The 23,121-nt window shown below is 36.9% G+C and overlaps 1 protein-coding gene across 1 annotated transcript; it reads left to right on the plus strand.

Moving 5' to 3' along the window:
- Positions 1-1,594: 1,594 nt before the first annotated feature.
- On the plus strand, positions 1,595-2,850 carry LOC5568136 (serine protease easter). The gene is made up of 3 exons (XM_001652029.2): positions 1,595-1,751; positions 1,878-2,130; positions 2,213-2,850. The coding sequence occupies exons 1-3, from the start codon at positions 1,697-1,699 to the stop codon at positions 2,805-2,807; spliced, it is 903 nt and encodes a 300-aa protein (XP_001652079.1). The 5' UTR covers positions 1,595-1,696; the 3' UTR covers positions 2,808-2,850.
- Positions 2,851-23,121: the final 20,271 nt, after the last annotated feature.

The raw sequence follows: 23,121 nt of genomic DNA on the forward strand, positions 1-23,121 counted from the left end.
AAATAGCTTTAACATGAAGTGTCAGACTAATACTCTTTACTTTTACATTCGTTTTGCTTGACAGATTAACAGGAACTTTGTTATTTCGTCTAGTATGTTGAGAGTCTCGCATTATCAAAGTTACCCCGTTTTACGGTAGTTAAACTTCAAGAATTACGCGGAAAACGCCTAAATGTATGCAATTTTTTAAGGAATTCAATGATATCTAACAGAATTTTAATTATTTCAACCATATTAGCTAATTGGTACGAGTTTTGGTGATGAAATCTGGTTTGGGGATATATCTCAAGCATCCTCACAAACTCTCAGGTTTATACCATATTCAAATCCTTGCTTATAAATAGAAGTTCATAGGTGTTTGTCAATGCTGCACCGTGCATGATTTTGAAATTTTACGTTATTTTCATAGTAATAAACATTCTTTAACGCAAAAAACTTCACAACACACAATTCGACAATAGTTACGACAATCAACGTTCATTTACTGCAGCTTACATTGATATTTGTGCTCCATTACGAATAAATAAAATCGTGTGATACGATGATCAATTTCACCCTTCTGATCAATTACACCCGATTTTACGGTATACAATTTTCGGTGCTTTCAATTTTTATAACTCGTTTATTAGCTACTAGGAAGTTGTGTTCTAACGAAATGTTTACTGTTTCATGCCCTAAATTATCAGATAGGGAGAGTATTTTTAGTACGTCTTTAACCTTCCAGTCGTCGCGCGGTGAGCCACCGTCAGAATCACCGTGCTGCTGTTATGAACGAAAAGCGAGATTTTTCAAGCAGTGTTGTACAAAATACAACAGCGCGACGACTGAAGTGTTAAAGTACCTTTTTATTGTACCATTTGTTAAAATAGTTCGTTTTGTTATGTGAATTTTGCGTGAAATTTTGTGCCTTTTTGAGAAATATTTCAGCAAGAAATTGCTCAAAGGGGAAAACAAAAATTTTAAGTTAGAAAACAAAATGAATAAATAGAGTTTCTAAAGTTTTTTCTTAAATTAGTCTTAATGAATGGGGCTTGGGATTCGCTTACTTGTTTCAATGCTCACAAATCGAGAGCCCATATTTTAAATGTCAATAACGGCAGCGGTTACGTCCCTACGATCATCGGGGAAGGGAAAGAATCTTAGTTAGAAACATTTGTTACTAGAGATCGAAGAATCTTCGGTCATGCCAAACAAATGTTCGTTGCTCACCCCCGCAGGAGCAAGCGACGCGAACAAAACATCAAATATTACTAACGATCCATCCATGACACTTTCCTACTTCACTACGCGAGCGATGCACGACAGGTTTGATCCTGATCCCATCACTCGCCCCCGCAGATGCAAGTAACAAAGTCAAAGGATCTAACACTACTCCGAATGAGCCCCTCGAATGCGGGCGAATGAAAAAAAAACAATCGCTGATATTTCAGTAAAATAATATAGAACAAATTATCTCGTAAAGTCAGATAAGATTCATCATCCAATGTGGTTATGATTGAAAACTCGAATGGTGCAATGATTGTTTACAAACTTTTGATTGAATAATAACTGATAGTCGCTGTAAATAAGATCGGTACATCTGGGAGAGTCAGTTTCCGGAGGCAAACAGTTGTTATAAACCTAAGTGATAGTTTGTATTGGGATCAGTTAATTCGTAGATCTTCATTCGAAAGGATCGCCTTCTAATACGTTCAGGATGAGTACAATATATTTAGTGTTGCTGTTTATTACGACAATATTTGGATATCCTGGTAAAATAATTTTCAAATGTATTGAAATATTTCTTCCATGAGGGTGGAAGTACAGTCCCCAGCTTCAAAGGATATCGTCGTCAATTATCACCGTATATATGCCTCACCTGTATTGTTCACCCACAGCTGCCGATGAAACGGAATCCTCAACCGTCAAACACTCCTTACCAAAGCCTGGAGTATGCGGAACCAATCTTGCTGATCGAATTCTTGGCGGAAACAAAACTGCCCTCAACGCCTATCCGTGGACTGCTTTGCTGGTGACCGAGCCTCGAACCGGTGGATCAGAATCCTTTGGTTGTGGTGGCTCATTGATTTCCGATTGGTTTGTTCTGACAGCTGGCCACTGTTTCCGAGAACTACCGGATTGGGCTCACGTGTAAGTTGGATTCAGATGTCAAACTTTTGCCCCACCTTACGCTAGTTAGCTTGGTAGCTTGAATTTAATTTTAAATTTTCAGCGTACGTGTTAGGTTAGGCGAATGGGATTTGGAAAGTGATCCGGATTGCAATGATGAAAACATCTGCAATGATAAGCATCTGGACGTGAATGTAGGAAGTTATGTGGTGCATGAAGATTATGATTCAAAAAATTTACATAACGATGTTGCGCTGATAAAGCTGGCAAAGGTGGTTTCTTTCACTGAGTATATTTCCCCGGTGTGTCTACCTTTGGCTGAGAATCTTCGAAATCAATCGGAACGGGGTAAAATATTCACCGTGATTGGATGGGGTACTACAGAGCGTGGACAAGAAGCCCCGGGTGTGTATGGAAGCCGGTACAAACTAGAAGTTGAAGTACCAGGCGTGGATTTGGGGACCTGCCGTGAATCGTATCCACAGCTGTTGGATTCTGAGATGTGTGCTGGAGGTGAGACAGGCAAAGATTCGTGTCAAGGCGATTCTGGCGGATGTCTGGTGGCACCGGAAACCGACGGTTATTGGTATCAGTACGGCGTTGTCAGCTGGGGCTATGGATGTGGCAGTGAAGGATTACCAGGAGTGTATGCTCGGGTGATAAGTTTTATGGACTGGATTGAAGAAAACATGAAATGATTGTTTAATAAAGTTGTAATAAATTAGTTTAATTATTCAATTATGTAATTAGTTTTATTTACCAATCAACGCCCTTAAACCAAATAATGACGAAAATTATCACAAAAAAGATTTCCGAATTACACCTTTGGTCGAGTTCTAAGACAGTTTCAGACCTGATTTTAATTCCTGGTGGATCTTAAATATCTAATTCTTTGGATAGGGTTGCCCTCTATGCATATTTTAAATTTAACAACTTTAAATCAATATCCCATACACCTAATATAGCCAGGGTAGTAGGAGTACCTGACCACTCTCATAAGTTGGCTATGTGATTGAACAATTTAGGAACCGAAGCCAAATCTCTGGCCGAAACTGTTTCGGGTGGCCTATATTGACCAACGAGATTTTCAAAGCGTAAAAGGGTTTCAATTCAGTTCCGATATAGTTCACACATAATATGGATTAAAAGCTTGCTTGAACTTTTTTTCAGTATAAATAGGGCTTCGCATAGAAATTTTAAAGACATTTTCTTTCAGGCTGACCAAAACCGATGCTTATATTCTATATTTTGAAAGAACTGCTTATGACTTCAGGAAGGCAAAATTCCAAATTAAAATGTTAGCTGCTTCATCATTTATAATTATAAGAAAGGTGAAACTCCAAATAAACGCTCTACGTTAAGGTGCAATTAACATTACTCTACCCTTTTTTATGTGTTAGTGAAATCTTGAGATAAATATATATGTATTGGTAACGTTGAAACACTTTCACACACATACAAAGTTTAGGAATAGTTTTCAATGGTATGGGAAGTATTGTAATCAATCGTGCTATAGATTTGCATTGAATTTAAACAATAAATTTTAATTTCACAGTCGTTTTTTCAGCATGCTCACATAGATATACCTTCAACCGATGTTTATGGAAAAATGAAATCACAGATAAATAGACATAACTTATTATAAATTTAAAACATAGTACCGCGAAAATTTATTCCCAATACTAGTTATGATGTTTTTCGTCATCCGTACACTTGGTTGCGGTAGTGTGGCGATACGAGCGGCACTAGTGAGCAGAGGGCCAACTATCAAATATTAGAATTGAGCGCTATTTTGCTGTACGATAAAATTAACTCGAGTGGTATGTCTGCTTGTCTGTGATTGAATATAATTAAGGTGCAAGTGGCGCTAAAGGTAGAACTGAAAATGCAGTTTTCTGCTTTTAAAACATTAAATTGATGAAAATAAGCACACATGGCCTTTTTATTTGGCAAATAAAAGAGCTCTGTGTAGCCGCGGACCCTAACCACTCGGCTAAAGAAGGCCCTCACTTTCCACAGTACTGCATATGAAACTCACAGCCACTAGAGGTCTCCTGTAATTTTCAACGAGATATTTTTCAATTATGAGATGGCCAAGGATGAGCTTCATTTAAAAATTGGTTCTTAAGTTGAGTTAGTTCTTTTTGAGGACTATTGCGATCTTTCTATACAACGGGGACTTGCTGTTTAACGACTGCGACAAAATTTGAAATTTCTCAAAGTATCTTTAAGTTAAATACCAGGTGAAATCGTTCAAAATAATACTAGGTTTTACGTGGTATATTTTTTTATCCAGCTGGAGTTTAATTTTTCTATTAATGGCAACTCCAATGTGACGGTGTTCAGATATCAAAATGATTTTGACATACGAATGCTTATAAATTGGATTTTACCCAACCTGCGAACATCCTACCATCGAGTCATCCCATATAGCGAAGCCACAACAATCGAATTCCCAATGTAACAGTTTGGACCATGTGATTCGTTATCAAAATCGATGTATTATAGTTTAATGATTCACGAGACACACACACTCTTAAAGCGACCTAGTAAATAAATTTGATTTGATCTTAAAAGTTACTGTATTTACTGTAGTATGTACACTATTTACATTTCTAAATTATTTACATTTCCATTTCTTAACATTACGCTTACATTATGGACATTATTTACACTATTCACATTAATAAAAAAATTACACTACCTGCACTACTGATGTAGATCACTAGAGATATTATTTACACTATTTACATTATCACAAATATTTACACTACTCACTACAAATCTTATTTCCATTAAATATTTTATTTACCTGCTGCTTTTATTATTGTTCTCATTTACTCTATTTGAAGCGTGTAAGTTTTTTTTCTTCTTTTTTTACTCAAGTGGCTTTTCTGCCTTTGCCAGTGCGCCATAATACATGTATTTTAGCATTTGATAAAAGTATCAGATTCAACAACTTTCCTTGACAAACACTTATCAAAAAACTCAACGATTTTTTGACGTTGGATAACGTCTTACGGCAACATACTGGGGTACAATTTCGAAAAACGAAAAATCGCTCGCGTCACGAAAAGTGGTTAGATTTTGACTGTTAATAACTTACTAACGTCCGCATAAATTTTCAAGATTCTTGCATCAATCGATTGCAAATTTTTCTACGAATCTACTCAAATAATGAAAACTATTGATTTTCATGACTAAACTATTGAAAAATTGGTAAATATCGAGGCATGTCTTATTTTTCATAGAAAAGCACATTTTTCTTGCTGTTATAAGGTTTTGACGTTTTGAAGTTTACATGTGCCGTAATTTCGGGTGAAATTGATCATTTTTCATGGTTTTGACGTTGGATAACGTCTTACGGCAACATACTGGGGTACAATTTCGAAAAACGAAAAATCGCTCGCGTCACGAAAAGTGGTTAGATTTTAACTCTTAATAACTTACTAAAGCCCGCATAGATTTTCAAGATTCTTGCACCAATCGATTGGAAATCTTTCTACGAATCTACTCGAAAAATGAAAATTATTGATTTCCATGACTAAACTATTGAAAAATTGGTAAATATTGAGGCATGTCTTATTTTCAATAGAAAAGCACATTTTTCTTGCTTTTATAAGGTTTTGACGTTTTGAAGATTACATGTACCGCAATTCGAAATTGATCATTTTTCATAATTTTTCTTGTCTGTTGCAATAATGTTGGAAATGCCAAACAACTGAATGCAGGAAAACAAGTACGACGGTCAGCCTCCTGGCTCATGTGCCAAAATTTTCTAACAAATGTGTTTTTAGTGCTAATAATCATCCCTAAATAATGTCACTTGTCAATGCGATTATTGTTATTTTTTAAAACGACTCTACATAATAAATATGAGCTCCCTGAATCCGAATATGCTTGCGAAATTCTTAACAATGCAGTTTTTAAAGAAATAATGAATAGTTAATTTCATTTTTGAAAACGCCTAAATGTAGGCAATTTTTTAAGGAAATCCCTGAAATCCAACATAAATTTAATTATTTCAACTGTATGAACTAATTGGTACGAGTTAAGAAGATGGTATTGGGATCGGGGATATATTTTAAGCATCCTTACAAACTTTACTTACTTTGAATAATGCCGTTGTTGTCATCGCTATCTATTTATAAATGCATGCTAGAGCGATCAGAGTATCAACTTGTCAAACAAAGAGCTAAAACTATTCAGCAACACCCTTGTTGATTATTTGATTTGGTAAGAAATTGTCGATCGAATCGAAATTCGCACACAGAGAAGACTGCAAAAATGCTACCGCCGCCCGACCCTAGTAAGGGGAACCTAGAACCAGTGCTTGCCATTTCTCTCCGTTAAAAACTAATCAACCAAAATTATAATTGATTAATAAATTAATTAATTAATCAATTAATAGTAATAGATGAAATGTCTCTGGTTGTAACTCTTTTACGTCGAATGCATTGTTGTGGCCCTAAAGAGGGCTGTTATGTTCGAAATTGTGCTAAACTTCAATTTAAGAGCGTTCTCCACGGATACGATGAGTCAGCTGGATTTCCTTTGGCATGATGCTGACACGCTAGGCGTGAATCGCGCACAGGTTGGTATCCTCAAACAAACCGATCAGTTAGGCCACTCGCTTCCTGCAGGATCATCACGGCCGAGCTCTGGAATCGCTGATTTGCCTCTACATTTCCCCGGATACCACAACGAAGCCGAAGAAGTTCTTAATGGTGCGGAATTTCTTCCACGGTGTGCCAGAAACCGTTATTAACAGAAAAAAATGTCCATGAATTCGGCACCTACCATTCGAAAGATATAGTATTCAAGCATCTTCTCCGTGAATTTGAAAATATTCTAACGAGGGAATCGAAAGTTATAGTGATTTGAAGGTTTTAAGCTATTTTGCATGGGATATTCACATGCTTATAAATATTCCTCAACGGTGCATCATTATTAACTTGTAAACAAGCCAAGTAACCATCAACTTTGCATTAAGCATTCAAAACATGTGATATCCAAGCATCTTCCCTGTAAATTTGAAATCATAACGTCGAGAAAATCTGAAGTTACAGTGATTTGTATATTTACCATTATTTCTATGAAGTCTAAATTAAAGCTTTTTTTATGGCTTTTTTATATTAGTGCACAGAATTTACAAATAAAACTGTCTACATGACTGACACTCGGCATTCAAAAGATGATTATTCAAGCCTCTTCGCAGCTAGTCTGAGAATACTTTATCTAGAGACAACACTACTAAAGTACTTTGAAGTTTTGGACCTATAATAAAGTAAATTTTGAGTATTGAATTACCACGTTCAATGTTTTTACCACTAGTAATTGCAACAAAATCTTATCAATTTGTTGATCAATGTGATTTCATAGCGTGATTGACCATTTATTGATGCTTCTCCGTTATTACAAGAGCAACTATACATGCACAAGGAACCAACGGATGTTACTTAGGATTAGTCGCAGCACTCTCAGTGTGTAAGTAATGGAATTCTCATTCCTTGTACTAAGCAATACCGCGTCCTGCTGCGTCCGAATACATGTCAATTGGGGTTATGGAATAAGTATTTACGTGATACTATCTTTGAGGAAGCCGTTGGAATCCTCTGCACTTCCACGAGAAGTAAATGGGAGTTTGGAAAACTGGAAGTGGTTATATTACAGATACGTCATGGTAAACAAAACGCTTAATTACAATAGTCCTAGGGATCATCACATCATTTTCACTGGTTATATCCTGTTATACCTCTCTTAAAACATAATGAAGTCATCAATATAATGAATAAAATAACATAAATAGTAATCCTTTTATATGCACAAAACATGACTGAATCAATGTATAAGCGATACCTTCGATGACGAACTATTCAAAGATTTCGCATGATGCAAATCATGTAGCATCAATCCAAAAAGTAATCTATCAGTATCTAAAGGAAAAGTCGACGCTTATAGTATCCAATAATTCTAGGAACTTAACAAAATATAAGGCTTGTTGCTTTTACATAATTGGCAAAACAAGAAACAAAGGTAATTTCTACAATAAACTCCTACTAACTATTAATTGAACAAACACATATATAAACGTATCCCCTCCGCTGTCATGAACAAGATGTGAACCATCATATTTAACTTATTCAATACACTAGCATAAAATGATCTCACTAGTTGATAATCCAACCTCGACTGAGCAACATGGTGCCACTTTCAAATTGTTCAGGTTCGCCAATATGCTTATTTGGGCCACAACGAAACACTGCCCCGCAAAACGCGCAGAAATGAAACAAAATTTACAAAAACGAACCCATTTGCTTATGATTTAACGAAACACTGCATTTCTTCACTGTAAGATATAAGTTGAATGCATATCTGTTAAGATAATATGTGTCGAAATTATTAAATGCGTGTTGCGAACACTATTTTGGACGATTGAAAAAAAATATTAATGACTCCAAAACTTCAAAGTACTCTAGTTATGTTGTTTTTTGATAAAATAATCTCAAACTAACTTCGAAGATAATTGACTACTATATTTTTTGAATGCCGATGGTCAGTCCTATAGACATTTTATTTTGCAACTTACGGACACTTTCATAACAAAGGCATATAAATCAGCCCTAATTTAAACTTCACATAAATAATCAGAAAATACAAATCACTGTAACTTCAGATTTCCTTGACGAAATGATTTCAAATTTACAGAAAAGCTGCTTCGATATCACATGTTTTGAATGCTTAATGCAAAGCTGATGATAATTTGGCTGGTTTACAAGATAATAATGATGCACCGTTGGGAAATATTTATAAACATGTGAATTTCCCTTCAAAAATAGCTCAAAACTTTCAAATCACTATAACTTTCGATTCCCTCGTTAGAATATTTTCAAATTCACGGAGAAGATGCTTGAATACTATATCTTTCGAATGGTAGGTGCCGAATTCATGGACATTTTTTTCTGTTAATAACGGTTTCTGGCACACCGTGTCTTCGAGTATCAAAAGGAGATCATGCCAATCATCGTGACTGGCAAATTTAACATCGATTTGAGCAAAGAGGAAAACATGGAGCTCACGGGCTTCATGGAGCAGTACCTCAACCTCAAACTGGCTTCGGAATCCATAAAGCAACCAATATTAGTGGATCATGCGTGGATCTAATGTTCGACCGGAATATTTGTTTGGGGAGCACAAGTTACCGCTTCTTCCATCGACCGATTCTGTCAGTGTTGAAGTGTTAACCGAACCAACCAAATAATAACTCACAATGTCCATAATAGGTCAGAATTGACATGCAACAAATAGTATGAACATTGATCGGATTCATATTAGTAGAAATCTTTCATAAGTTCGTGACGGTCGCAAGCCAGGAAATAGAAGAAGCTAACGTTATCCAACGTCAACTTGGCGGTTGTATCTGGGAAACAACCTCTTACTTTTTCTTGTCTGTTTTCAATCATGTTGAAAATGCCAAGCAACTGAATACAAGTACGACGATCAGCCTCTTTGGATCATGTGCCAAAATTTTATAACCGATGTGGTTTTAGTGCTAAAAATCATCCCTTAAATAGAAAATCGGGGAATTCCATTTCGGGGAGAAATTGATCACTTATCAATGCGATTATTGTTATTTTTTGAAACGACTCTACATAATGAATATGAGCTCCCTGAATTCGAATATGCTTGCAAAATGCTTAATAATGCAATATGTAAAGAAATAATGAATAGGGGTCATGCACAAATTACGTCACGCTCCAAGGGGGGGGGGGGAGTGTGTCGAGCCAAGCGTGACAAGCCTTACAAAATTTTCGAAGGATCCATACAAAAAGTGTGACAAAGGGGGGGGGAGGTGGTCGAAAAAGTTGATATTTAGCGTGACATAATTTGTGTACCATCCCATAGTTAATTTCAAGAATTGTGATAAAAACGCCTAGATGTAGGCAATTTTTTAAGGAAAAACCTGTTATCTAACAGAAATTTAATTATTTCATCCGTATGAGCTAATTGGTACCGTAATCCGGGGTATCATTGATCAGCGGGGTAACATTGATCGGAATGACTCATCTCGTAAAAAGTTCGTATCATCCTATATTGATGGAACATTTCCAAATCACGAATGGTGCTTCTCTTTCTTATATTCATAAGCTAATGTAAGTGGGGATTTTTGCGAAAATTCCGTTTACATTATCCGTAAATTTGTCAACTTTTCGAAACAATGATTTCAATGGGTAAGGATGACACTACCGAAGATTCATATCTCACATAAGTTCTGCAAACGATATGAGCAAGGAAAATGCAATTCTTACTAAAAATGGCATCGCTGAAAACGATTCCGTTGTCAAAACTTTCATAAATATGCTCAATTGAGCAACATTAACGAATTACTGTAAAGAATATAGAATTCCCTTTTGAAATTGCCTACCTTTAGGCGTATTCTGTGGTTCGAGTTGTTTTTAATTTTAAAATAACTCAAAAAGTAAATGACTTGTAAGCGTTTGGCTTCCATATTCGGTTGCGGGGGCCATGATTCAAGTAAATAACGATATTTTCAATATTACCGAACGTTATTTACATAGGTGATCAATGTTACCCCATATCAGCTAAATCAAAAAATCATTTAAAACATTTTTTTAAACATACTTAAATCTTTCAAAAAACAAAATGCAGTATATAGTCACGAGCTATGGGTGGCAGTACTTATTTTAAAAATATAAAACTTCCAACATTTGCATTTTCAAACAAAATATTTAAGAAATATTCAAAAAAATGATCAATGTTACCCCGGATTACGGTACCAGTTTAGAAGATGAAATCGGGCTCGGGGATATATTTTAAGCATCCTTACAAACTTTACTTACTTTGAATAATTTCGTTGTCGTCGTCGCTACCTACATGCAAATGCATGCTAGAGCGATCAGAGTATCAATATGTCAAACAAAGAGCTAAAACTAATCAACAACAGCTAACTAGAAAACTAATCAACCAAAATTATAATTGATAAATGAATAAACTAATTAATCAAATAATAGTTATAGATGAAGTGTCTCTGGTTGTAACTCTTTTACATCGAATGACCCGTTTTGTTTGAAATTGTGCTGCAATTCAATTTAATCGCGTTCTCCACGGATACGACGAGTCAGTTGGATGTCCTTCGGTAAGATGCTGACACGCTTGGCGTGGATCGCGCACAGGTTGGTAATCTTAAACAAACCGATCAGATAGGCCATTCGCTTCCTGCAGGACCATGACGGCCGAGCTCTGGAATCGCAGATTTGTCACTACATTTCCCCGGATACCACTACGAAGCAGAAAAAGTTCTTCATGGTGCGGAACTTCTTCGAGTATCAAAAGGAACTTTAACATCGATTTGAGCAAAGAGGAGAACATAGACCTCGCGGACTTCATGGAAACCTCAAACTGGATTCATAAACTACTAAAGCAACCAATCTTAGTGGATCATGCGTGGACCTAACGTTCGACCGGAATATTTGTTTGAGAAGCAAGAGTTACCACTCATGCTTATTCTTCCATCGACCGAGTCTATCGGTGTTGAAGTGTTAACCGAACCAAACTTACACCACAGATTTTCTGTGCTAACACACAATGTCCACTAGACTGGCCCACCTTAGTATGGGAGAAAAATAAAGTTGTATAATTCCACGGGGCACCCCCCAGGATTATTCTTTAGGGTTAGAGGAAGACTTCCTGAAAGTTTCAGCTCATTTGGTCGTTCCATGAGCTGGCGCAATTGAATTGAAGTTAATATGGGATTTTCAGCTCCAACATATAGGAAACAGCACATCATCTTCTGTTTGAGTCAGGAAAATTGTTGATCACGTTCAATTGAACCCAGAATGTCAAAAACACTACTTGATACTATAGCAAACAATATTGTAGAAGGTTGTATGATGATTAAAATTGATAAAGTTGGTGTTTTAACTATCTGAAGTAGATTTGCAATATTGCTTGGTATTCCTTCAACTTAGCTGGGTGGTAGCCACTAAGCGCATCATAGCCACCTATGACGCTGGGCGAGCTGCGGCACAAGATGCATGCACATGTGTGATTGTACGGGAGTGCTGATCTAAGCCTAACTTTCAACAACTGAAAGCTTAATGAAAATGAGCTTAAATCCAGATACAACCTTCGGCAACTATGTTCATTAGCGTATCAACTAGTGAATTTGTCATTCTGGGCTCAATTGAACGCGATCAACTAGTGTACGAGGCGAAACAGTGACATAGGGTCAATTTTCAATATATTTGAGACGAATATTCCATACAAACTTTGAATTGAATGCGCCAGCTGGGGGAGCAACCAAATGAGTTGAAATTTTGAGAGAGCTTTTTTCTTACCCTAAGGCACATATCTAGGGGATGCCCCGTTGAATTTAACAACTTTTTTGTTTGAGGGCCAGTCTAATGTCCACAATAGCCAATAGGTCAGAATTGACATGCAACAAATAATATGAAAATTGATTGGATTTTTATCAGTAGAAATCTTTCATAAGTTTCTGGCAGTCTCAAGCCAGGAAATCGATGAAGCTAACGTTATCCAACGTCAACTTGGCGGTTGTATCTCAGAAGCAACCTCTTACTTTTTCTCTACTTTTTCAATAAAATACGATTCGTCTTTAATAACCTCCTTCATGAAAAAGTCACGTGGATTGTTTGTGTTAACAAACACGACCAAGACTTTTTGAAATTTGCAAACATGCAATGCTGTTTGTGCCTCACATAGGGTTCTTCTATCCAGTACCACATCATTTTCTGTCATTTTGCATCCAATTGCTGCCTTAGCATTTTTGGCATGTTCCCATATCAATCCTTGCACCGCCTTCTTCTTTAGTAACAGCATTTCTCCAGTGGATTCCGAAACGGCTGTAAAATAATCATAAGTGAAAATTAACAGTATAAAAAGAGGTAACACACTGTTCAACAGGGCTTGGCAACCTCCCGCTCCGAGGGTGATACGGCCCTGGGAGCCACTCCCCCCACTCTCGGTTGATAAAGCTGCTCCACCGATGGCATCCGGCACTCTGCTCGACCTGTATTACCCGCTCCAGACCGCTAGGGGAACGGTCGGCAGGATCATCGGAGAGATGCTACTAAATCCCACGCTGCGAGAGTTAATTAGGGAGTGTCTGCAGAATCTCAGGAAGCTTGGAGAACTGAATAAGCCGCAAACTCCAAAATTACTCCTCCTTCTTGGTGACCAGAACAAAATACCGCGCCAAATCTCCCTTCTCCTCGCCGATGGACTCGTGTCAGAGTATCTGTCCTGCTTCTGCTATCCGCTGGATGATTCGTCGCTTGAAAACGGTAATCGCCCATCAACTGCTCCAAGTTCACCGACCCCACTGGATTTTCGCCGACCAGAATTAACCTGGAAAGGAAAAAGAAAACAAAAGCTGTAATTTTCCAACAAATAATACCAAACACAGTTTTCCGGGGCATTTTGCCCACTTTTCCCCTACGTGGCGGATACCTTCCGGGTGCCCGGAATAGGAACTTCAAATTTCACGAAAGAAGCCCCAAACGGGGCATTTTGGCCCTTTTTCCCCCGCGTGGCGGACCCGTCTCCAGGGTGCCAGGGTGAGGGCTAAAAACCGGCCACTGTTTCACCATCGTTGCTAACTGAAGAAGGACTTTTGTCCCTTTCTCCCCCGCGTGGCGGACCCGTTACCAGGGTGCCAGGGGTGGGAGCTCCGAACTGGACACAAACCCACTGATACAAGTACAAAAAGATCAGCGTACGACAAAGTCATCTCCCCCGCGTGGTGGACCAACCACCAGGTACCAGGGGTGGGAGCAACGATTCCCTTCCATCAGCTGAAAAATCACTATAGTCGTTTGGAATTCTATCTCCCCCGCGTGGTGGACCGAATACCAGGTACCAGGGGTGGGAGCAACAATGTCATCACGTACAAAATTAGGATCCTGCCTTTACTTTTCCCCTGCGTGGCGGACCCGTCCCCAGGGTGCCAAGGGTGGGACCCCACATAAAGCATTTTGGCCCATTCTCCCCACAAAATCCGACCCAACAACAACCGTCGCAAGTTTGGGGGAAACCCCACTCACTCACCAACACGATTCCACAAACGGGTCCCACGGGCGGAATATTAATCTGGGAACTCCCACGGCCACTATTCCTTTCCAACGACGATCCCGATTTGGAATTTTCCTCCCGCACTTTCTTTGGCATAACCTCATCGCTCTCCCCCTGTGTGGCAGACCCAATCCGGTTGCCAGGGGAGAAAAAATCGTCGCAATCACCAGCTTTCAAAAATCTCCCGGAACGACCGGCTCTCTGCATAGTGGCAGAACTGGTAAAATTCCTAAATGGCACTGGAAAACTTACCATCAAGCAAGGAAAAGCCTCTCCGCCTGCACAATTAACATTTCCTGCTGGCCACGCAGATAATCCATCGAAGAATTTTCTCCCACTGGCAGCATGAAAAAATCTGACGTCTATGGGAGGATATACGTCACCACAAACGTCAAACAGATCAAGGTGAAAGGTAGACACTAATGGTTTGACAGCTAACCCTCGCGCGGCCGATATGAAACTTTTCAAGGCATGGTAAAAACACACCACTCAGCAGCTGCGTTACCAACTAATTTTTTCAAACACGTTTAAAAGAAAACTAGCTTAACAAATGCAATGAACCCATTGGTAATATGCCGTAGAATCAAATAATTTTAGTCTAACGTAATTATGTTTTTCTCGTTATTTTAATTCTGTTTATTAACTAATAAATAAATTTTGTATGGAAGCAATGGCGCGACCCCATGGTTGGGCGCGAAAAGTGGTGCCCCTCTGGACCACTTTAATAAGGAGGAAGCCCATCTGGCCCTCCAAATTGACGAAAGTGTAGAACTAGCCCTCGTGCGTTAAAATACACTCAAATAAAGATTTAAAAAAAAAAAAAAAAAAAAAGGTAACACACTGGCTGATTCTGCTAGAGCTTTTGAATCATTACAACGTATTGCAGTGCCAGTTGGTTTTTGGTTACGTTTATTACTATGCAAAACAAATAAATTATGTCAAGTTTTCGAGCATTGGCTACATTTTACTATAATTAACTAGCTCAATTACCAATGAATTAAATATGTTATATAAGATTTTTGTGACGGTTCATTCTAAATTACAATGAATTTTCTGAAATGTTGCCAAATCCAACAGACACTGTACGATTTATTTAACACAACTATTTTTACAGTGGTTTGATTTTCTGTTCTTCTTTATCATAAATATATAGTTCTTACCATCTGGAATGCAACAGAGAAAACTGTGGCAGTTGTCAATGAAAATGCGGCTGCCGCTCATTTCGTATCCATGATCTGCTTTCAAATAATCGGTCACTGGTCCAATTATAGATCTATTTTGCTTTATATAATTCCACGTGCTTGTGGTCAATAAAATATTATCACATTTCAGGGACAATGTTTTGGGTGTCGAAAATAAAATATCTGCAACAAAAGCTGTTAGTATACGTCCTTTTGCAAACTCCTCCAATTCGGGAATTGACAGATTTTGGTTGAGTAGACATAAAGATTCGTCGGTGAGCTACGGTGAACGAAAGATGATAAAATTTAAAGAGATAGTATATAATTATGCATGGATTGATACCTGATATTTTTGCATCATGTTGATACCCATTTCTTCATATTCCAGAACTCTTTCAGCTGCTTCGATGGCTTGGGCACCATACTCTCGTTCCGTTTCATTTTGTCTACCGGACTTTCTTGTATACTCTGGACGACGTTTTGATTTAATGGTGGCTTCTCTTAGGTTTTCTTTCTCGTTTATCATGCGGTTGAGCAGTTTTCCAGGTTTGCACCCAGCAAATTGCATCAAACCATCATATTGCCATTCGTACCCATCGTTATGTTGCAAAACTGTGATCAAAACTCGTCTTTGGTAGGAGCCACGGCTCATTATGTTTAATCTTTTACCAACGTTGAACTTGCATAGTTTGCTGAACACATTTTCTGCCCTGAAACGTTGTAATATTATCAATATACATTTATAAAATTTTAGTGTTCGACATCAACGTGAAAAAATGTATCCACTTGTTTGTTTAATATAATTGTAAAACAAAATCAGAACAAAAAACTAGATCATTTTGAATTAATTGGAGTGGTTTACTTAGTTCAATATAAAAAATATTTTTCTGTGTATTTTCATAAAAACATGTTTTACTTACAAATTACTGCTTTGGCCGCCACAGAATCTACAACCTTCTGAATCTTTGAAAAAACATCGTATTTGTTAAGCATAGGGATGTAGTTTTCATCGTCTTGTGTTTGCTTAGTACAAAAATAATCACGGCATTTGTCATGGTTGCCGAAAACATGCGAGGGTACATTTCTAATATCAAATCGTAATCCCTCTACGTCTTTTCCATCAGTCTCATCTGCACAATGCTGGATTGCACAACGAATACCGAATGTGATCCTATCTATTTTTTTTGAGACAATGTCGTTCACTTCCATTTAATCTGAAAAGCAAATAAACAAGCATTGAAGCATATTATTGCTTGTCAACTTTGTGTTATATTAAAAAAAGAAGTTTTACCTCTCGGAGCTTTTTCCCGCAATTTTTTATTACATGATTGCAGCATAGTTGGTGTTGAATACTAGCCCCATACTTAATCGCATTTTTTAGTTTTGCCACTGTTGTAGAATCTCCGTCTGTGGTTATCGTCGTCAACCAAAATCCCTCGTCCATCAGCTTCTTAAAACCGTCTATCATAATATTAGACTCCATTCCACCAGATGATCCTGTGTAGTTTTTAAAGCAACGATGTTGTGGAGGTTCTTCTTTATTCAAACGTACCGCACGGCTGCAAACTGAACAACGTTTGTTTCTGCATCCAACGAATAAAATCTTTTTTGACCTCTCTCCGACAATTACACCACAGCCAGAAGCCGAGCTGAACCGTTTCCCATAACTTCTAGTACTCCAACTACCGTCTAACGCAACACTTAATTTAACCGGAGCTTGCTTGTTATTCGAAGTTGTATCAGGATTTTGCTCAGCATACGTAGCTAGTTTTTCCTCCTGGATGCATCGGTCGAGTGATTTTTTCAATGATGCCTCCAAAATGGTATCCATGCTCATTTCGTCTTTTATAAATGTTGGAAAAGGCATAAACGGAATGTTACAAAGTGTCAATAGTTCTTTCGTAGAATTGTATGTGCCACCGGAGCATAGAGTTGCCCAAACCATACTCCGTCTTAGTTGTGGTTAATCTGTTGGTTCTTCTGTTCGCACTTTGTACATGGCTTCACAAGAATCACACCTGAATATCATCACCGAAACCATCGACCTGTACTTTTCCTCCAACATGCATAAAAGCCCAGAACATGTAGAAGAATGCGAACGTTGAGCTTGCATCATACACTTGCTCACATAAGTCCAATCAACGATTCTTCTTCCGTCCACGATGTACCATTCAGAAGTTATTTCTTTGCTGTATTGATGAGTATCGATCATATTCTGTTGGCTCAGACGTGGTTTTTTTGGATTCATGTCAACTGAATCAATTACCGAGTTTACGTTGCAGGATTGATTGTTCGAATTATCTAGCTCATGTCGTGAAACAAATTCTTCAGCTACAGATTCAACCATAACCAATTCAGCATTTATCTCTGCTCCAGATGAACCATCAATATAGCCAATAGTTGATTCAAGCGTAGGCGATTCGTCGTGATTACTTGTCTGGATGTAATAATCAAATTAATTCAACGATAAAAACTCAAAACTTTTTACATACCAAACTTTGAAGAGAAGCACAACATCCTTCTGTGCAAAATGAATTATTATGCATGCCTATTGATTGGTCATAATTGTCATCGAGCCCTGAATATATTTGATTGAGTAAATAAAATTAAATTGAAAGAAAGCTTCAATGTAAAATTTGTAATACCCAACCCAAGATTTTCAAAAAGAAAACTCCAAATTTTTTGCAACGTTTCACTTAAACTTGTACAATGCAAAAAAAATGAGCTTTGAATAAGAGGCGCTCAAATAGCCATGGATCTGAATATAACGAATAGACTTATCATGATATACTTACAACAGTTTTTTGTTATTTGTTAAAATTAAACACATTGCGTTTCTATGATAATCGATTTGTATTTTCTTCTTTTTAAAAGGTTTTTGGGTGCAAAAATATTCAATACACACACTTACGTTCATCATAAAATTCCACGTGAATATTCACGTAAATTCACGTGAAATTTTATGATCGAAACTCTCTAAATTATCATGATGCAGCCTTAGTAATATGTTTAACATAGTAATTCATTGTATAGAATTATTGGTTAGAATTCTGCACAAAAATGTTGCAAATCTATTTTAAAAGAAAATTATATGATCGCTCGAAATTTGTCAAGATTTATGAACCATAATTTTTTGAAAAGAAATCGTTAGTAAGCATACTGTTTATATGGCCAGTGGTCAATTTGAAGAAAATACTCAAAATTGCTGTTAAATTTCAGTAAAATTATTACTTTTCAAGAATTTATTTTAGACATTGCTTCTTCTTTCTGGCATTACGTCCCCACTGGGACAAAGCCTGCTTCTCAGCTTAGTGTTCTTATGAGCACTTCCACAGTTATTAACTGAGAGTTTACTGTGCCAATGACCATTTTTGCATGCGTATATCGTGTGGCAGGTACGAAGATACTCTATGCCCTGGGAAGTCGAGAAAATTTCCAACCGAAAAGATCCTCGACCGGTGGGATTCGAACCCACGACCCTCAGCTTGGTCTTGCTGAACAGCTGCGCGTTTACCGCTACGGCTATCTGGGACATTGCTGGTTCATTTATTTTTGGAGGAATTTTGAACACATTTGTGCAATAATTCAAATTAAATTTTCAGTTAACCTTTTAAATGTTATTCAAAATTAAATAAAGTGAATTCCTGCGGTTTCTTTTTTGTGTTAAGACTTTTTCCTCATCTACCTGATTTCATTGTTATCTTAATCTAGTCCTTTAGTGCTGAACATATCATATAGTAAAAAGTTACAGATGAAAGTTAACCAAAACACTGTTAAGTATAGAAATTGCAAACTGTATAACACCAACTTGCATTGAGCAATAAATAAATAAAAAAATAAATGTTATTTATTAGTCATATTTTGTTGACTAAAAACGCGAGGCAACTGCAGAATATGTATTTTGAAGCTCTTGATCAACTTTTTGAATTATCAAGAATTGGTCAAAGATTATCGCCTTGAATCATACATTATTTCAATAATATTTGTCAGAGTATATATAAGCTCTGAAAATGAAAAAGTTGCTTGTAAAAAATCACTTGTTTAAAATATTCAAGTGCTATGTTTGATTTTTCTTTGAAAAATTTCTAATTTTTGGTGCTCCTTTTTCAGCCTTTTTTATGGAAAATATTTGATTTTCGAATGATGATTTTAGATTTTTTATTGTTTTTTGCGATTTTTTCTTATGATGTTATAATCTTACAACTTTTCAGCTTCTCCTTGTTTGAAAAGAATAAAATAATTTGTAAATAATTTTTAGTATCTAGTATCAATATTAAGTATATAAATTAATAAAAACATAACAACATACCTTCATCATTTTCAACTCTGGCTTCTTCCTGTCCACACTGCGTAAACACTAGTTCTTCAGCTACCTCGGTCGTTTTGTCATCATCACTACAGATATTAGAACCAGAAAATTCTATATTTCCAATCCACTGCGCGTCATCAATGTTTCCGAGTGATAAGTCCTGTAGCTCACTACACGTTGAGGCATTGAAAGTTTCCCACACATTTGTTGGATTGAAAGATATGTTCATCACTTCATATTCGCAGCACTGATCTTCGCCACTATCGGTTTCACAGTCACTTATCGCGTTCCACTCGATACCGATCTCGGTTTCGTTGGAGCATTCTGAATCTGATTCAGAATGAACAGATAAATCATCAAGGATTTCATCAAAATCCTCGCCGCTCGCTGACTCCAGATCTGAATCGCATCTGAAGGCAATTTCGCATGGAGGATGTGCATTCTTACGCTTCACTGCTTCGCGCCTAATTGCTGCCTTTTTTGCTTTTGATAAAAACGGCATTTTGCTCTATTTAAACTTATTCAACCGCGACAGCACTTCACAACACAACAGTCATGTACAAGCTGATCACATTTTCGATACACTTGTTTTCATCTGCCAGCTGATCGGCAGTGGTGCCAAAAGTCAACTGATTAAAGTGGCACTATACCTTTTTAAAAATAAACCTTCATTTTTTATCAAAAGTTAAACATTGCAATGCATGATTTGCTATTGCAAATACAATAGCTTTAAATTTTAATGAAGAATTCATGTGATATCCGCATTTATATTCAAGTTTCAGTGTGCATACCGCAAAATAATACTAGCAACCAAATGGATCAGCTGTTTCGAAACGGAAAACCACCACCGCTGCATCCATGCTACCTAAACCAGGCCGGTAGCTTTGATTGTGTTGTTTCTCTCTATCCTTCCGGATGTTGTGTATCAGCCAGAATGACATCATATCTTCCGAACCATGAGAAGAAAAGAGATAACTAATCTGGCATGGTATGCCTAAGGCTTTGAGCATTGCACTACAGGAGAGTAGTAGTGAGTAACCGGGCGGGGTGCGAATGTCGATTTGTGTTTATGATTTCGGGTTCGAAGCAGTTTTTGCGATTTTTTTGAAATCGTCGCGAGTTTTCTGGTGTTTTTGAGGAAAATAAATCGTTGCGTGAGATCTTTGTGTGGCGCAAATGACGATTAATAGAGTCAGTGAAGCAGAAATCAAGAAAAAAGAATGCTCGCTAAATTACTATTGAAGTGTTTGTGATGTGTCATAAGGAGGTGTGCGTTTGCGAAACCTAAGAAAATTTGTCAAGGCGTATGAAAATTTCCAGTTTCTACTCTTATTCTAGTGAAAATCTAACAAAATTTAAGCTGTATGGCAAGGTAAGTGACTTGTTATTTTGATGACGATGCTGAAATTTCCACTTGCAATTGAAAATCTCTTAAAAAAACCCAAATTTCCGCAGTGGTTTCTGGCCACTAATACAACCATAATCTTGATTATTTCTATGCCTCAATTTTTCAAATTTATTTCCACCTTAAAAGAAGGAAGCATCTTTGGCTTTATAGGTCGCACTTCATGACCCTACACTTCAGCACTATTAGCAACTACAATTATTAGTTCATAATTCGGCCAAAAGATGGGATACCAATGGAGAGTGACAAACGAGAAGTTTGAAATTTGTTCCCGTCTAACATTACAAAAACCACAATGATAAATTCACTAGAAATCTTGGAATAAATTTCTGAAGTTACTGCCGCTGGAATGTTTCGGAGAAGTATCTGCAAAATTTGTGGAAGAATTCTAACGAAGTATGTGACATTTCTGGGAAAGTTCTAGAAAAGCCAAACATTACATATACTTTGCAATTGAATTAAATGGAAAATATAATTTAAAGTTTTGCGAAAAAGTTACACGTCTTTTGGGTGAGAATCGAACTCACGACTCTCTGATCTCTAGTTAGGGCGCGTTACCCTTACGGCACAAGAGGACTCATGGACGCAGAACGCAGCCGTAAACCACGATTTATAATTAATTAAAAACAAGTATGTCTCGAGCAACGGACTCATGTTCCGTAACCGGTCGTTTGAGAACGTCGCGACCCATTGGAAGACCACACAATAGAAATCTACGCCGTCGGTGACGAGTGATGTGTGGTACATTCACTACCTATAAAATAATGCGCTCTCGGGTTATATAGCCATTCCATGAAAAACCGATCTAGTGAGTCACCGAATTCCGTAAAAATTTGCTATTTTGTTCCTTATCCAAAATAAGGGTACACGTGTTTTTGGGTTTTTTGATTAAAGTGACCGTTTCCGAAATAGGGTGACCAGAAAAATCACGATTTTACTTAATTTTTATTTAAAAAAAATCTTTTGAACCCTTCGACCGATTTTTAACCTTTTTGGACGAAATGAAAGCTATAGATTTTAACTTTTCAGAAAAAATATGAAACTTCACAAAAAATATATTTTTACATGAAAAAAAAAACAATAATTTCCGTTTTTTCGTGTTTTGAAGGCCTAGGGACCAAAGGGGCTATTGCTGTTCTAATTTTTTCTTGAAAGTTCAGAAAATTTTACGTTTACTGTCAAATTTTCAGCGATGTATATTTTTTAGTTTTTAAGATATATATTTTTGAAAATTAAAAATCAGTCATTTTTCATCGGCCTACACTGTACGTCTCAGCGCATTAGATTTTTTATTTTTCAAAAAATCATAACTTTCGAACAGCTAAACTTTCAATCTTTGTTTATGTAATAAAAACAAATTCACTACAACTTTTTCATAAAATATTTTTTCTATCAAATTTACAGTTTAGGAATTATATATTTTCAGATAAATTGCTCGTGAAACCTCATAGGCTACTTTCGAAAGTTATTCTTTATCAAGATGATCGAATTTTCTATGGGAAATACTTATTCTACCATACTGAAAACATGTGTAAAATTTGTTGCAAATCAGAGTTGGTCCTGTTCTGTGACTGACCGATTTGACATGGAACTCGTCAATACCAAAATTTTTATTTCACGTAAAATTTCATTCGGCCATCTTGTCTCACATTGCATGATATTTGAAAAGCCCTAAAAGTAACAATTTAAGGATTTATTAACATTTTAAATAACCCAGTGTCCATGAGAAGACGCATTGTCGGTGGATTTGATTAGCTTTGCACAAAGTTGGAGAGCAAACACAGGAACATTTGCCAACAAAAATCGCTATTTCAACTTTGTTTATGCATTTATTCTAAAGCGAAATCATTATTGGAACACTTCACTTGAGCAGTGTTGCCAGCTATTAAACAATTTGTCCTTAATTAAAAGTGGAAGAAAATTGGTAATGTTTTCTTTTCTACAAAGCATTAGATTTTGCGGTACAGATTCTGCTGTGAATTTGGGATTTGAATTTTCCTTGATTT

The sequence above is a fragment of the Aedes aegypti genome, chromosome 2 (assembly GCF_002204515.2).
Source record: "Aedes aegypti strain LVP_AGWG chromosome 2, AaegL5.0 Primary Assembly, whole genome shotgun sequence".
Lineage (NCBI taxonomy): Eukaryota > Metazoa > Arthropoda > Insecta > Diptera > Culicidae > Aedes > Aedes aegypti.

What these genes read in the sequence shown, in the direction of transcription:
- LOC5568136 (XM_001652029.2), top strand. Translation starts at nt 1,697, where the DNA reads ATGAGTACAATATATTTAGTGTTGCTGTTTATTACGACAATATTTGGA. An exon ending in GACAATATTTGGATATCCTG is followed by an intron (nt 1,752 to 1,877) that starts GTAAAATAATTT and finishes GTTCACCCACAG; the next exon opens with CTGCCGATGAAACGGAATCC. An exon ending in CTACCGGATTGGGCTCACGT is followed by an intron (nt 2,131 to 2,212) that starts GTAAGTTGGATT and finishes TTAAATTTTCAG; the next exon opens with CGTACGTGTTAGGTTAGGCG.